The following is an 18,243-nucleotide window of genomic DNA, read 5'->3' on the forward strand; positions in this document are numbered from 1 at the left end:
TAAAACTGACTTGGATTTTGGTTCCATCAGAACTTCGATTAGCATCATTAATACATATCGAGCTAGTATTTTAGATAAACATTAAAGAACTGCAGTCTTCAAGGTGCAGCATATGTATCTCATTCACTGAAACAGTGCGTTTCTGATTGCTGGCAATGAAATTTTACAATTAGCCCAATCAGCTTCTAGTTCCTAGATGTCACTATTGAGTAGAATCAGTGGAGAGCGCTGGGCGGGTTGGCTGCATGTCTTCGTGGTCTGGCAAAACATCAATTCAAAACACAACACTTGGTGTCAGCTGTGAACCTGTAAACTTTACGCAGCTACTCAGCACCTTGCAGACCAGTCGAAATACCAAGAAATTTGCCCCGAACGCAACAATTTCAGAATCTTTATGCACTGCTAATTCTTTAAGGAGAAAAGCTGTTGTTAGAGGGTAGGGAGCTGAATGAGGAAGCCGGGGTTGAGAGTGCTAAACGCGGTATAGTTGTGGAAGAAAGACTCGCTGATCAGCGCGTAGATGGAGATCTGCTGCTAAAATTGTATCGGACACGTTTTTTTGTATTTTTAATTTTTGTTTTTTGCAATTTACAGATTACGAAAAGACAAAGGGGGTGTGTATGTAGCGAACTGCTGCATTATTTTCAGAACGTTTTGGTTTTTTTCACAGATCTTAATTGTAATTTTGGAGTATTGGTGAATTCGGATTCCTGTATACACACCATCTGCAGTGCCAATGCGGCTGCAGTGAAGTAGGAAAAAAACAGCAATTACAGGTAAGGGACAGAGGGGGGTTTATTTTACACCAACTGGGAATAAAATGTATAGTTTTTAGGTATAAACTCCCCCACAATTTACCAAATGCTAGTCTGATCATTGTTATATCAGTCATGTTGCATTTCCTAGTATTTACGTAGTGTTATTGCACCATGTCTTCCCTCCTATCTGACAGTGTACAGTGTGGCGGTTGACAATTTTACAGCAATACTCTCCCGTTTTGCAATTAATTTATGATGTCTTTCGTATCTGATCTGAGCACTGAAAAGCCGTGTGTAAAATGAATGTCAGATATTGAAGTGTGGATTTTCTGGTACGGACTGTACCTGGGTAAGGTCCCCAGAGGAATGGTGATACTGATATGGGATAAGTTATTGTACATTTACAGCAGTTTATATTGGTGCTAACTTGGTACAGAACACAGTAACTCCTTTTTTAAACGTGGACTAAATGGATCTATTTTTTAAAGAAAGGTTCGTGAACAAGCTCTTTGTAACACCGTAATACTGTTTTGTATAATAATTTGCAATGCTGCGGTGAGTGTGTATTGCTGTCGGTATGAACACAATTCTGTATAGACTGTTGTTGTTGTTGTTGTTGTTTGTTATTATTATTATTATTATTATTATTATTATTATTATTATTATTATTGTGATTATTATTTAGACTTAAATATCCACAAGAATAGGCACATTTTCACAAACAAACTGTTATTTCAGAAGTAGCTGTGAGCAGTTTTGCGTACTGTACCCACTTTATGCTGATTTGGCGACTGTTTTTTTTTTTTTTTTTTTTTTTTTAAATCTTTAAGTACAGTGACTCCCGTGTGTGTGAATATTTTAGAACAGTCCCGATAGAAGACCTTTACCTATCAAAATAAATAGGTTTTTGTACTGCGATTTTGTTTAATGCGCAATACGTTCTTGCAATTCATACACAGATGAAGCTAAATGCACATCACTGGAAAAGCTCATGCACGCTGCCAGTATTGAAAAATGCGCATTCTTTCACTGGCCATTGAGTATAAGGTATGGATTAATATTGCTGAAGAATTGTGCAAACAATGTGAGATTTGCTATTTTCCTTTTTCCCCATGAGTGGGCTGAAATTGAGCAATGTTTACCGATAATAATTTATCCTGTCAACGCACAATATAGATCATACCATAGGGTACTGTATGAAAATCGCACCAATTAGTACTGAAATAGTAAATTACCCAAAATATGAGATCCAGGCCTGTTTTATTGACTTTTAAAGTGTTGCTATTAGAAAAGCCATTTTAACGGGTAAGAAATGACCATTGTAGCGACAGTATGTATCGTCGAAGCAATTCGTCCATGTGCAGTAATGCAGGTGAAGTTTTAAAGTCGATTCAAACTGCAGCAACCTTTTCATTCAGTCAACCACAATGATAATCCAGTATATCAGTAAGAATGCCGCCTACAATAAGATATTCGTGTTTATAATAATACCTAAGTATTACCTTACTGTAAGCAACGGAAGATCAGGTTAGATTGCAATGCTAAAAGATATGCAGTTAGATTAGGAAATATTCATACTTGAGTTCGGAAATGAAATAAAAAGTTGAAAATGAAAGGTTTCATAGAATGACTGAACACAAATGGATGTATTTGGAACCTAGGACGCTGCGGTATGAAATAATGGGTTTCATGATTAACAAATTTTTACACTGAAATGTGTTGCTGAGCTGCAGTATCTCAGAGTGATTAGAAGAATTCTGATTGGATATAAAATGGTCTTATGTACTTTCTACCAAGAATGATCTGAGATTATTCATACGAAGCTTCAATTCCTTTATTTCCAGTGCACTCAACTGTACAACTGTAGCTCTTGAGATGTGCCTTAACTATTGTTTGTCAAGTACATGACAATGTTTATTTCTGCTTATTAAAAAATATGAATGTTTTTTCTGAATGAATCTATATTGTAGACATATTAATTATACACAATTATATGATCGTACCTAATAAAGGAAAATATGTAAGAATAGAAATTTAGACAAATTAAGTATATTGTTATATAAATGTTATTTCTTCTCTGCATTAAAAAACAAAAAAAAACAAAAAAAAACTCCCACTATTTGAGGTTATTTGTAAAACACTTATAACTATTGATTGTGTCACACAACTCATTATATATATATATATATATATATATATATATATATATATATATATATATATATATATATATAATTAGGGGTGGGAATTTCGAATAAGGTGATATTCGAATATACCAAGAATAAAAGTTTTGAATACCCGAATACTCAACCTCTAATTACTCATAACAGAGGTCCTTAGAATGTATCAGCAGCAACCAAACATTGGGACATATAGATAAATGCATCAACAGTAAAAGTGAAGAAACAACTAAGGCATCTAATGTATTCAAAGTAAAAAATGATTTAAACTATAAGTAAGAAATAAGAATACATAGCAGAGGGGTTTTAACTATAAAATGGACCTTCAAAACTTTCAACTGCTTTTTTAAAACTCCCTTTGACACACAACCCAACCCCTTACTAACAAAGCACAACAAAATACGTTTGTTCAATAACACCTATGCTATAATATAGACCATACAAACTAGAGGTACCTGCACTGACGATTCCATAATAAAATATTTATTAAAAAATAAATAAATAAATAAAGTCTGATTCCAGAATCAAGCCGATAGGAGATCGATAACAGCAGAACTCAAACAACAAAAAGGCTTAACGTTGCCCAGGTAGTTTGCAGTCAAAATCCACTTTTTTTTTTTCCCCCAGCCCGACCGCTGCACACAGTAAAAGATGCAATGCTTGTTTGTTTTTGTCACATTCTTTGTTTTCTTCCAAAGTAGCAGATGGGTACTTGCATTTTAGATGATGGAGCATTGAACTTGTTGATTTACAATATGAAATACTTTTGCTGCAAAGATTACATTACACGGTGGTCTCGTTTAACTTTTCAAAATGCTTCCACGTTTTTTTTTTAAGATACCAATTTCACTGCTCATGTACTCCATTAGCCAATGAGAGAGCTAGGTATGAAGTGTGTCCACCTCCTGTATAAGTAAGGTGATAATTGTAGTAACTTCCTCCTCTCTCAAATACCTGCCAACTTTGAGCGGGTGTAGACAGTGCATTTTTTAGAAATTAACGAGTATTTGAAACTTGAACAAGGTATTCAGTAGTAATTGTATTTAGATTAATTACACAAATATTCATAGTCACCCCTAATAATATATAATATATTCCTTTAGAGGCAGAAATTACTTATTCCTTTTTTTTTTTTTTTTAAACCGTGCATCTTGTTCAGGTAGCTGGTGGCACACACGTGATACCTGACAGTTTGTGTTGGTCACATCAGCTGTTTGACAGTGGATTTGAAAAACCAGCTTAGTTTTGAGCCTGGTTGCTTTGATTCACGACCTCAGAGCATCATGGTGCCAATGTAAGGAAATAGGATCTGACCCGCAGCTCAGCTTGTTGGTTTAATACAAGTAAATTAGCAATGTGTCACGAGCGTCAAAAATAGCAGAAGATTGTATTCATGCTTCGGTGGTACAAAGTGATGGCAGATGGAAAAGACCTGCCAATCTAATGAGCACTGGGATGATTAACGAATCAAGGCCAACAATCAGAGAGAATTCTTTATTAAGACTAATGTATGGCTGGAGATGAACTGAACTGCTCACCACTTGGTCGGAAGACGAGCTTCCTACAAGATAAGCTAAAGAGCTCTTCTCCAGCAGAGCTGATAATTTTGTCTCGTGTATGTGTGTGTGTATAATTATATATATAAAAAAAAATAAAAATAAAATAAAAAAGTATTTGGTTCATTTTGAAATATAGCAATAATAGCACTGTCAATTACAGTGTTACAGTCATTAACTTGCCTAATGACATTCCCATATTATCATAACGGACCATTTATAGGCCATTATAAAGAGTATGCGTGAAAACCTGCCAAAGCAGGCACAGACCCTCACTCAACAGACGGGAAGGACATATTCCTTGCTTGGCTAACAATATACGTTTTATGTTTGGAGGTGCGACACTGTCCAGTTAAATCCAGCACTTTCTCGGTTTATACTTCTGTCTTTTGTCCAAAAAAAAAAAAAAAAAAAAAAGAGAACTAACGGTCTGTAGTTGCATACTATAACAGAGTCTGTAGACCTTTAAAGTACTTTAGCATAGAGGATATGTCACTGCATTGTCAGGCACCACTCTGGATAAGAAATGGATTATTAGCACATGGCTGATCCAAAAGCATAATGTGGGGTGGGGGGGTAAATGCTGTAGTGTTTGTTTTTTTTTTCCTGGGAATGTATAATGTATTAATTTGAAAGGTCAAATAATACTATTGTCGATTGGTAATGTTCAATATCAACACAACTGATTTTGGTAAAGCTCGCCTTTTAAAATGCATCGTATGAGTTATGGTTACCGGATTACAATCTGTGTTTAAAAGAGAGGATTCAGTTTAATTGCAGGTGTATTATAAACTGCTTTGACGGTCTAGACATAGTGTCATATAGATAGGATTCAACAGCAGTTACCCTCAACCATTTCGTGTATGTGCAGCACACGCTCAAATGTTTGTTTTATTTTTTTTATTTGTATAGACATGAAGTAACTTTTTTGTCTGAACTACAAACCACATACTGAACAAGTACATTCTGGTTGCTGAATAAACACTTTTGAAATGCAGTTTTAAAGAAGTGTTATGCCACATGGTTAATAATTAAGTTAAAATTACTGTTGGGCAATGAATAGACCCAAACTTGTTGTACTGCTGGATTGCAACAACACGCAAGCAGATTAAATAAAAAAAATAAAAAATTGTAACAAGGTATGCAAGTCAAATCTATTATACTGTATGTTGAATTTGGACAGAAATGAAAAATAAATTCAGTATTCAGCTGAGAGACTTTACATATGCTATGATATGCAAATGAGAAACAGGGTTGACCTTTTTTTTTTCTTGTTTATAATTTAATGAACAGCAATTGTTGCATATAATATAATGCATGATTTTATAGAACAAAGATATACTAAAACTAAATGCAGTACATATACATACATTTAAAGGTACAATAAACAAATACAGTACATGGCCAGTTTCTTACATAAAAGTAATACATTAATGTGTTAGCAATACCAATAGATTTGTTCAGTTATGCACACTGCATTGTTTCATATTATACTACGCAGTCAAAAGAATACAAATTACAGCATGGCAGTATTTTCGACTGTTAACAAGTTGGTTTCAGCACGCGAATAGCGTTCTAGAACGTTGTATAGCTGGTAGTTAATTTTCGGCATACACAATACATGTGAGCATGAACACACATCAAACCTATGATGCAGTGCCAACAAAAAGCCCTTGTGTAACAAGCCATGCAATTAACACACTTAAACCATTCGCAATTAGAAATGAGTGACAACATATGAACCACACAATAAAACGCTGAGTCCAATGTCCTTGATTAAAGTCATTAATACTCTGTTTATCAGGTAAATGTATTGGAGTATAGTGTCCATCCTGTGGCTGGATTTTCTGTTTTTCTGTGATTTTCTGTTTCTGGCAGCCTTTCTGTGTTTTTTCCGTTTTCTCCCCCCCAGCCCCCCCCCCCCCCCCCCCCCCCCCCCCCCCCCCCCCCCCCCCCCCCACCCCCCCAGACCTCCCCCATGCACTCCACCCCCATGCACTCCAGTGCAAATAGTAACCTATTTGTGATCTTGCTGTTGATTTTTAGAAATGGAGTGGTTTGGGATATCATTTTATGTTGCTACTTAAAAGTGAATCCCTGTGACAGAGTGCACGCCCTGTGTGTATTTTCTGTTATATGTTGGTTTATAGTCATTGGTACACGGGATATAAACGGGTTTGTGTTTAACATGTGTTTAAAAATGTATAATTGTATTTAGGCACGGGATTGTACATCCCTTCATGTGCATTTAAAGTATTTAATATGTGAGCACAAGGTTGCACATAATTAATTCACGTGCTGGGATTCAAGTGAATAATTAATTGGTAATTGAATCCCAGCACAACAGTATAAATAGATGCACGTTTTACTCACTCGTTGTTGGGTGTTCAGTGAGTAGGAAATGGGAGAGAGAGGAGGAGAAACCAAGTTAGTTATAAATCAATTGCTAAGCGTGCTGGTGGGACCAGCACGATACTTGTTTATTTAAACTCACTGTGTTTGTTAGTGTGTCGATTTGCTCACCGTGTTTGTTTAGTGTAGTCCGTTTTTGTTTGTCTGTTTATTTTGGCGTAAAGTGCCGTGTCCTGCCTTTTGTCTGTTTTAAACCTTTTATTTGCAATAAACCGGCGCAAGCAAGCGTCTTCATCATTTCACCTCCTGTCCTGTCTTTATGTATTCGTTTCCTGGTTCTGACGTCTCCCCTCAGCCGTCTTAGGGACAATCCCCTACAGTATTCCTTTTTAACATTTGATCAAAGTAAAAGATAACATTGGCTGTACTGGGAAATTTATGTCGTTCTGCACAAGATGTTCAGTCCATTTGTGTCCTATCGCCTTTCATAGTGGTCAGGTACAAGATCTAGATTGTAATGCTAGGCAATGTGTCTTGTTGCTTTATGTATATGTGTTGTATGATTTCTAGTTGATTTTTCCACAGTAAGCTATCTAACACCTGTCCCCGCCACCTCCCATTCTGAAAAAAAAGGACTGTAGCTTTTATATAATTGCAGGATTGTGTTCATTGCATCTGATTTTAGGTTATCTATCCAAGTTGTTGTTGTGCTTAACTGCCTTAAGAAAAAGTGACTCCCTACTAGAAAACAGCATCAGCTAATCAGGGCTTGAATTTCAGCGTGAGATTGCGGGAATCATGCATTTTCCAAGTTGCTCCTGCATCTCTGCAACTTTCAGGCGGGAAAATCCTGCAAAGATATTTTAAGACACCAAGCTGCTGTATTTTCCACCCAATTTAGAATGCCTGAAACGCTACAACAATCCAAGGAAGTTAAAGGTTTGCTTCTGGATAACACGAGCTGGAGCGGAGAGGGGCGGACGGTGCTCAGTTTTCAAAATTAAAATTATTAGTGTTAGTGTATATTTTGTATGTTTCAAACATATTCTACCATAGCACATCTCTTACACTGTCTTGTACGGTAGGTATTCAGTACACATACACTGCAACGCAACAGTTTGGTAGCGGATTTTATTGACAGCTTTCGTTTACGTAATATGCATTATACAAATCAAAAGATCGAATTTTGCTTCTGAGTGACACATAACGTGTGATTTGTAGTATTCATACATTGTCAAATAGTTTCTGTTAACAGAAAAATTAAATACAGTGCGTGAACCCGTCCATTACGAACCTTCAAAGGTTTAAAACATTTTTGCATCCCTGGCTGCCGAACGAACCTTCGGACACAGCCCTACTGTTAGCTCTCCTGAAAGCAACTTATTTTAAAGCAATACCAGTGTGAATGACGAAGAAGTAATATATATATAAAATAAATAAGTACCTTTTACTTTTGCCATTCCCTCCTAAAAGTTTGGAATTTTGCTATTTATAGATGCTCGTGTAGTTAATGACTGGTATTGTGATGAGGTGTTGATATACATTGAAAACCGGTGATACGACTAGTAAAAAAAGACAACTTAAAAAAAATGCAAAATTATAAAAAAATAAAGCAAACAAAAAAAAAAACCAAAAAAAAAAAAAAACAACTTCGCTTTGTATTTAAATACTTATAAAGCATAGACATTGTATGTACCCGAATGTGTTTTCAGCAATGGGGATGCTAATTAAAGACCAATTCAGATATTGAGCTAAAGAGACATTTAAGTGTTTTGTAATGTGAATAACATTTCAGAAAATCAATATAAATAAAACCAAGGAATGGAAGTGAGCTGGAATTTGATGGTAATGTATCACTGAGTGTGTTTAACAAATAGTGAGTTTCCACTGCAGATTTAAAATGGCTTGGGATAAATGTTTAGGGAAAGAGAGTGTATGTTAATGAAAACTTTTTTTGAGTAAATAATGCAATGGTAAGAATATTATTATCCTCCACTAAGTATGCATATCCCTGTCCAAAGGGGATCTGTTGGCAGTGCCTGTGAGTGTGAGTGACACACTCTGGAGTGGAGATGAAAGGGGTCTGTTTGCCCGCCCATCCATATGGGACTTTTTAAGTACACATAGGTACCGTAGGTTGTGGGTTGATCTGCTTCTTTTTTTATATTACTTATGGCTCAAATTTTGTATTTGTATTCCTGGCAGGCAAGGGATGTATGTTTCTAAGATTGCTGTACAGTATGTTTCTGAGGATAACAAAAGCAATGTTGGTGTCCTTTTTCTGCTATCTCTCAATTTGATTTTAATTTTGCCAAAATGTAGAACATTTAGCATCATATTAGATTTTAATCCAAAGTAGTATTTTACCAGGCATTTTAAGTAATAATAGTAATATCTTTATTTTTATATAGAGCCTTTCATAGTGGACCACCATCACAAAGCACTTTACAGGGGTAGGCTGTGAACAGTGCATTATATGCAGAGTCTCTTGCAATAGGACATTGATTTAACATCTCATCCACAGGATAGAGCACAAGGAGGTTAAGTGACTTTCTCAGGGTCACACAGTGTGGGATTTGAGTTGGGGACCTTCTGGTTATAAGCTCTGGACCTTAACCACTGGACCACACTGCCTCCTATAAATGCAAAGCCATGCTTGCTTTCTGTGCTTCTGTTTCTGTAGATTTTGTTGATGGATTGATACAACCACCTGGGGGGGGGGACATTCTAGTGAACTCATCACCCATCAGATATGATAATCTGAAAGACATGCACACAGCAGCTGGACAAAATATTCTGTCAGATGGATTTTGGGTAATTCCATTGGCTCGGATGTACATTTCAACCACACAAAAAACCCCCCAAAAAACCAGGAGATGAACTGTGTTGGGCTTTATTCTAAAATCTTCATCTTGTGGGTTATTTTTAAAATGCTTTTTTGTAATTAGGTACATTATATACAATAGTCTCTGTACGCTGCCTGTTCACTTTAATAACCTGTCTTCCTGTCTAGGTTTCATATCGCCCCGGATTAGAGAATCAAATTGTGTTGCTCATGTAATGTGGCATGTGATCCCTGTAGAACTACAAAGTTGCTGTAGTTTACTCAGGCATTGATGCAGATCAAGTCCAGCCAACAGTGCTGCACTTGTACCCTGATGGTGAGGTCTGCTTTCAACCCCATAATGCACCCATCCACTGTGCCAAATGAGTGAAGAAATTATTTGAGGAGCATGACACCATATTTCCTGGATCTCAATCATTGTGATCCTCTGACTGAAGGAATTAACATCTCTTGAGCCACATTCCAGCACCCAGCCACATCATGTCAAGGCTGTGATCCGAGCAAATGGTGTCCTAAAGCGATTTTAGGTAATGCAGATGGAACAAGTTGATATACACACCACAAAAGGGCAGTGCGGCCAGTGTTCAGAGCATTATGAAATAAAGAACCAGGAGATCCTGGCTTCGAATCCCAGCTCATCACAGTGAGGCACACTGCAGCAGGAGTGTCCACCTTCATGGAATGCTTCTTATGAGTCTGTTTGAGTTAAGAGCGATATTTTTGTGTTCTTGTCGGTCTGGTTTGCTCTGCATATGTTGATGTTGCAATAATTTGTGATGCCTCCAGGAGCCCAGCACTCTAAATGAGATAATGCATCTCATTTGGTTTATCCTAGTTAGAAATGTTAATGTAATTTTGTTCTTGAAAGACAGTTTCATTGATATCAGGTGGAGTGTTGTGTGGTAGAAGCATGGATCTGCAAATGCAAATGGTTTGGATTTCCTTTCATCAGAGATGTAACTCCTAACGCTCCATTTGTTTGGGTTGTCTGTGTTTTAGCCGGTTTCTTTCTTTTCCTTTTTAACTACACATGCCACCATAGTAAACAAAAAAAAGAAAATCACTAATTTAAGCTTTATTTTTTTAAAGGTAGTGGATATGGCTGTACATAGTTTTGTGACCTAAATGAAGGTAGCTCACTAGCATTTTACTCTGGCCTTACTTGAACAGCATATCCTTCACAAAAACGAAAAACCAACAACAAAAATTAATTCAGATTCACAATGCTGCATAATGATATGTCTGGCTAAGAAATGTAATGCAAAACAATCTTGGACAATCATAGATAAATTTACTTTTCCTGCCAGGGGTGCATAATCCTCCTATCCAGTGTTTAAGCATGAAGAGAGGCTGGAAGTGTCAGCTCCTTGTTTTTGTAAATAAATACTATGTTTGAACAAGACACATGTTGTAGGAAATGGCATGTTTGGTGTGTGGTGCAGAATGTAATTACAACACAGATAGACCTACAGTACAAAGATAAATGAGAGCTAATGTGGTTCATTTCAAAGATTAAGTACCTAGTACGAATTTTCTTTGCTGATTTTAATACATGTGTTTGTTTTTTTTTTTCACCACTGATGAAATGTGGGTGCCTCTCCTATATGGCCTGCTGCATTGACTGGCTGTACTCGCCACACTTGTTGTAAAGTAGATGCTTGAAGCTGATGAACAATGAATGCATTCAGGGATATTTATGAATTATAAAACAGATACAGGAATTGACTTCTGGTCTTCTTGATACCTTGATATTGACATTTTACGGTTCAATTTACACCTGGCAAATAAGAGTCTGAAGACTTGAAGTGTTTCATCAAATACATGCAAAACTGATTGGAAGCAAATCCATGTATACTTGTCAAGCCTGTCTGTGAGTAAGCATTAAATTCATTTCTAGTATGTGAATGCAGCAGGATTGTTTCCTTGGTTTGATAAATGATTCAAGAACAAATTCTTGCTGTTTTACTGCATTCTACAGAGTTTTTCAGTTGTGCATTTCACTGTGAAATTGACAGTGCAAGATCAGGCTTTTGGATTGTCTTGATCTGGATAAAAGGTTCTAACTTTCAGTTTCCATTCTATCCAGCAGCTTTTCACAGATGCACCAAAAATATGGGACTCGAGATGGTAGCATGCACATTTCAATTCCAAAAAGAAAAAAGGCTTGCTGCGTAGAGATGGTAGCATGCACATTTCAATTCCAAAAAAAAAAAAAGGCTTGCTGCATAGAGAAGGTGGCATGCAGAGCCTCCTTACTGATAAAATCCATTGAAAAAGCATTTGCCCATATGGAACAGACTTGAAGTTAACTAACATGTATAGTACTTTTTGTTTGCACTATTTTGGTGAATCTGCTTTATTCGATAAAATACAGAACGCATACAAAAATGTAAATTTCAGATATACTGTTGTTTATTGCAGTGGTTCTCAAACTTTTTGGACCTTGTCTCTCCCCCCTGATTTTTTTTTTTTTTTTGCATGAACCAGCCACTGATCCATGTTAATGGCAAACGTAACACTGCAACTCAGTTTACCGATTGTGACCAATGCTTACTAATGAGCACACCACGTACTAAGCTGATAAACAACATACATTACCAGATGGCAGCAGACTTCATCCAAAAATATGCAAACTTAAAAGGCAGCAGTCAGATGCACGGCACCATCTAGAAACCTTGACATGCCTGAAGGTGTCGGCAGAAAGATAATACCGTATAACGGGAAATTGACTGGTATTAAATTCAGTGGATTTGGTACTTTAGGGGATTGACAGCTTTTGAATTGCTGTTTTTAAGGGTTTACTTAATGAAACGTATCTTAGTGTAATTTACAGTAACTCATTATAGCATCTAAAATGTCACTGTGGCAACTTTGAGAACAATGAAGGCGGCCTTCTAAAAATCGGTTACAGTATTTATCGTTCTTACATGGCCCTTCATTTTTAAGGTACCAGTAAACTTTTATGATAAGCATTTGCTATCTCTCCATTTTAAAACTTCGCTATGGTTCACAACATAGCACAGTGGAATGATCACAGTATCATGTAGTAATTGTAGGACAGTATTGCTACATGGGAAAACTAACAACAGCTGAAACAAAAATGCTTTCATTTGCTTTGAAATCATTTCAAACAGGTTAATAGATTAACAAGTTCTGGCAAAATCAGCTCAGTTTTATATGGTGCAGAACTAGTTTATTTTAATGTTTTTGTTTTGTTTACGGTGGGTGTCTTCAGTAGTAGTCATAGCTACAACGTCGACAAAAACAATCAACTATTTTGTTAAAGACTTTATAACAAATCTGACAAACAATGCTGGCTGTTAATTAAACCCTTATTAAAAAAAAAAAAAAAAAAAAAAAAAACATAAACAAAAAAACCATAAGAACAGTCCTACTACAGTAGCAGGCACAGTTTACACTGCCTCTGCGTTTCTTGTCGCATCAATTCCAGATTTTTTTTAATCAATTGATGGAAATATCGGTTTACTTTTAATGTTTTCAAGCAAATTGGCTTCATCACTGCCATTCTCATATCCACTTTGACATGGTCTTACACATTCTTTTGTCCAGCGCTGCTTTAACCTGTTCTGTATACCAGAGGGCAGGATCGCTATGAGCATAGTATGCAACCCTCTGATTAGTGGAAGTGTTACTGGCGAGCCAATCAAAACCGCCAAAATAAGTTATCTGTCAGTTATTTGGTATAGGTTAAGATTTGCATTGTACTTCTACAAAATAAAATAAGAATCCTGAACCTTCTAACGCCCCCTGAGGATACAGTCTGCACCACCCAGTTTGAGGACCACTGATCTATTGCAATGAGTACAAATGAATTTACATGCCCCAGTTTTTGCCAGCTATTTATATAACTCGATTGAACTAATTTAATGTACTTGTCATACAGTACATACAATAAGACTTTTCATTTCCTGGCTTTTATGAATTTTGCAAGCTGGTACAATTCAAGAGAGAGAGGTGGAACCGCTTTGGAAACAAATTGCAGCCTTCGATATGTTTATTTAAACGAGCGAATCTCAATTCTCTTTCATTGAACTACCTTTAAGCTCAACCTGCCACTGTACAATTACTTATTTTGGTATAAATGATCACGAAGCTTACTTAAAAATAACATCATTGGTCAAAGCTTCTAACAAACTACACAGCTCAGTAACAGTGATGAGTTTTTAAAGATGTTGGAACCATGAACAGCAGCCTATTTACCATCCACTCTATGAACCCCTGAATCACTCCCTAGCACTATACTCACCATACAACAACAGGGTCACACTGACATACTGTTATTCATTTGAAGAATATGTTGGCCCACTTTGGCTCATAAACAATGCTTAGACAATAAAGGTTACAACATTTTTTTTAAGATATACCTGCTTAATTGAGTAGTACTCCTGAGATTATGAAATAAAACGAGTGGCAGAGATTCAAGATCTGAATGATGCAGTTTTCTTATTCTTTAAGCAAAGCACAGGTGTTTATCAGACAACTGACTCAGGAAATACTAACCTTGGATAGCCTTTTGCAAAGATATTCTGGTGCTCACTTAATGTTTTAATTGTTGGGTGAGATTTATTTTAATTATAATACAACAAAAATCTAACAAAAATAACTTGGTCTGTAGGGAAATAAAAGCCACTACTTCGCCCCATCACAGACTGGGTAATCTGTAATTCAGATTCTTTACTCATACGTTTATATGCGGGGAGCATAGTGTATAAGAATACAATTAAAACATGACATGTTATCTTAATCCTTTTTTTTTCTCTCTATTGTAGGTCTACAATTTTACAAGTGGAAGAACAACCTTGGGTCAAGATTGGTTAAAACTATTGGACTGAGTATTCATCCTGGGAAAATAAACTGTATTGAAATTGTAGAAATGGCATCTGTTCTGTGGAAATTGACTTGTTTGACCTTTTACTTCATGCCATTTCTAACAACTGTGTCTGCCTCTAGGCAATCTGTGCACGTCAACAAGGAATTCAGCACTTTCCATTTAGAAAATTCTGAATGGACTTTCAACCACTTGGCTGTGGATGTAAGAAATGGAAATGTTTACATGGGTGCTGTAAATAGAATCTACAAACTTTCAGCTGACTTGAAAGTCCAGGTATCCCACCAAACTGGACCAGATGAGGACAACCCTAAGTGTTATCCTCCAAGGGTAGTTCAGCCTTGCAATGAGCCGCTAACCATAACCAACAACATTAACAAAATGCTGTTGATAGATTACAAAGAAAATAGGTTGCTGGCGTGTGGTGGTCTTAACCAGGGGATCTGCAAGCTGCTAAGACTAGAAGACCTCTTCAAGCTTGGGGAGCCATCCCATAAGAAGGAGCACTACCTGTCTGGGGTGAATGACAGTGCCTCAGTGTTTGGGGTAATTGTCTCCTACAAGGACTCGGATGATAAGCTTTTTATTGCCACTGCTGTTGATGGCAAGCCAGAGTATTTCCCTACCATATCCAGTAGGAAATTAACCAGGAACTCTGAAGCTGATGGGATGTTTGCCTATGTGTTTCATGATGAGTTTGTGGCTTCCATGATCAAAATCCCTTCAGATACTTTTACTATTATTCCAGACTTTGACATCTATTACATCTATGGTTTCAACAGTGGAAACTTTGTTTACTTCTTGACTCTGCAGCCGGAAATGACCAGTCCTACTGGTTCCATCACCAAGGAACAGGTCTACACATCCAAACTGGTTCGACTCTGCAAAGAGGACACAGCATTTAATTCATATGTTGAGGTTCCCATTGGCTGTGAGAAGAATGGAATTGAGTACCGGTTACTTCAGGCTGCCTACTTGTCTAAAGCTGGTTCTATTTTAGCCAGGTCACTGGGCGTCAGTCCTGATGATGATGTCCTATACACCATTTTCTCCAAAGGGCAGAAACGGAGGATCAAGTCTCCTGAGGAATCTGCCCTTTGTGTCTTTGTTCTAAAAAACATTAATGACCGAATTAAGGATAGGCTTCAGTCTTGCTACAAGGGAGAAGGAACTTTGGATTTGGCCTGGCTTAAAGTCAAGGATATTCCTTGTAGCAGTGCAGTAAGTTGCCCTTCATCATACATTTCCTCCTTTTACAAAAAAATTCTAGGGCTGTGTAGAGTTCATGACTTGGACGACTTGAATAGTTAGGGTTAATATTCTGTTACGTTATAGTTTAGGTCAGGCATTCCCAGACTGGGCTCCATTTGGAATAAAGGCACGTATTAAGAATGTATTTGTAACTCCTGTTTTAAGAAATAAAAATATTCAGTATTTTGACTTAGTGATGTTTCCTGCTTAATGAAAGTACAGTAGACAATGATTAGCTTATTAGAAAAGTCACAAAAATGAACTGTTAATGAGCTTTACTAGGAAAAGTCAATTTCAAAATATTGAATTCAGATTCAGTAGATGCAGCATATGGTTCAAGTTGTTTTAGTTACAGAAGTCAAATTGAAAACCTTGCACCACAAAAAACTAGTTTGAATAGTTGAATATAAATTGAATTATGTCTACCAAATTTACTTCGCTAAGTATTATTGTTGACAGAAACTGATACTAGATTTTTAACTAACACAAGGATCTTTCAAGAAAAAGGAATATATATATATATATATATATATATATATATATATATATATATATATATATATATATATTCTGAATATATAGACCTGGTCTGTCTGACCCAGACATATTGTTTGTTTATGGAGTGCTGCTTTTACCTATACGACGAAATATAAGACATACAGTCAGCTGTCTCTTAAATAGGGTCTTGTTGTTGGACTAACTATTGTTTGTTTATGGAGTGCTGCTTTATATTCTGTATGTCAGTCTTCAGTATCCAAAAGGTTAGATTTCAAAACTAGTGCTGTCTCTTAAATAGGTTCATGGTTTTTTTTAACAATTATATTTTTTTCAGTTCAGATTCCCCTCTTTAAAGGTTACTGTTCATGCAGCTCATTAAAGAGTCCAAGTAGCAGGATTCTGAAAAATCTAGTGTTACACGTCCATTTTGAAAAGAGCTTTGAAACAGACTTCAAAGTTATAGGTGTAAAACGTTTTCAGGATGTTAACAATGAAAACAAATTACAGGTGCATTTATTTAAACAGCTGTAGCATTATACCATTATTTTTCTAGAACATTGTCATATGTATTGTAATATGCGTCAAAATGACACGTCTAGCGGTTCTAGGTAGAAATGCTTATAAAATTGTTATTTTTGCAAATCTGCTGCCCAGCTGCCGTCAGGATATCTAATATCTATATTTAGGAAAAAATAATTTATACCTGAATCTCGCCCTCGCAGTGGGGGGGTCGACTTACTCGAGCAAAAACAGGGGTGTGTGTGTGTGTGTGTGTGTGTTTAAAAAAAAAAAAAAAAAATTACCCTTTTACTGTATTATACGGTATATGAACAGATACCTACACATGTATTCTATTGTGCTAGGACGACTCCCAGGGTTTTTCAGCTTTAGTTACTGCAGCCCCTATTTAAATCAGAATGATCGCATGTCTGTGCAAGATGACATCATTGGCAGACTGAACATGCTTAAGGGGCATGCTCTTTTTTTTTTCTGGAACACAAATCAGTTTTTAGCTCATTCTGAATTGATTTTCACTGGCTGTCTTTCATTACCCTCATTTGGCAGAGAAATGTCCTTTGCTAGAATTGCTGTTTGAAGCTGGATATCCTGTATAACTATCAGATATAAATACAGTACCAGCATTTGCTGAAGGAAGGACTTCATCTAGGGTGGCTACTGTAGTTAACAGTGAGTCTTAATATAAAGATTTAGCTAATTTTCATTTTTTTGAAGTGAGTGGTCAAAAGTACAATCCAGTTAAGCAGTGTGATTATATGACTATGCACCAAATCAGACTAAAGCCAAGTGAATACACAAAAGGTGCATTGACAATCCCAACTCTTTCCAATCTGATTAGTAATCTGGATGTAGTATGCAGGTTGGCTTTTCTAAATCTAAATACCACCCTCCTCCCAACCCCTTCTGTGATTGCATAAACTGACAAATGTGCTGTCAGTAAATGGAGTAATGGTGGTGTTTTGTTACTCTGGGGCTTGCCAGCTGCATCAAGGATAAAATGAGTACCCACTGACTAACAAGCTTTATTTATTTTAAAACCTCCTTAAACATTTTCACATTTCCAAAAATAGTGTCATTCACACCGTCACTGAAGAATACAGAAACTATGCTGCTGTGTTGTAAAGATTAAGGCTCAGGATAATGTTTGTAGAGAGCTGGGCAGGAGAGTTCTGGCCGATGACCATGGACTGTTGTATACTTCCATACAAACTCCCTGCTATACCTTTAATATTTGATCTCTCGCCTCATGAGTTTTTAATTTCTTTCCTATGTTTGGCTGAAAAACACTGGGAGATATGCAAGATCAGTGTATGAAATAGTTTCCCTTGTAAAGTTAACTGAAGTTGTCTGCTTTAATGTTCAAATGCTTCAAATTTCAGATTGGGCGTTTCATGTTGTGAATGATGGAATAGATTTGTGAGGTGGAGCTGGTTCT

General features: G+C 36.6%; 1 protein-coding gene across 3 annotated transcripts in view; it reads left to right on the forward strand.

Annotated features, from left to right (window-relative positions):
* Window positions 1–247: 247 nt before the first annotated feature.
* Window positions 248–18,243, forward strand: part of LOC121318240 (plexin-A4-like) — a 239,976-nt gene continuing 221,980 nt past the window's right edge. The window contains exons 1-2 of one of the 3 annotated variants that reach the window (XM_041254697.1): window positions 248–776; window positions 14,482–15,761. In XM_041254697.1, coding sequence (XP_041110631.1) covers window positions 14,586–15,761 — 1,176 coding nt within the window. In that variant the 5' untranslated portion in view covers window positions 248–776; window positions 14,482–14,585. Of the gene's footprint in view, window positions 777–982; window positions 1,108–14,481; window positions 15,762–18,243 lie in introns of those variants that run through there. The other 2 variants (XM_041254698.1, XM_041254696.1) reach the window with 2 other exon arrangements.

Source organism: Polyodon spathula, chromosome 7, assembly GCF_017654505.1.
Source record: "Polyodon spathula isolate WHYD16114869_AA chromosome 7, ASM1765450v1, whole genome shotgun sequence".
Classification (NCBI taxonomy): domain Eukaryota; kingdom Metazoa; phylum Chordata; class Actinopteri; order Acipenseriformes; family Polyodontidae; genus Polyodon; species Polyodon spathula.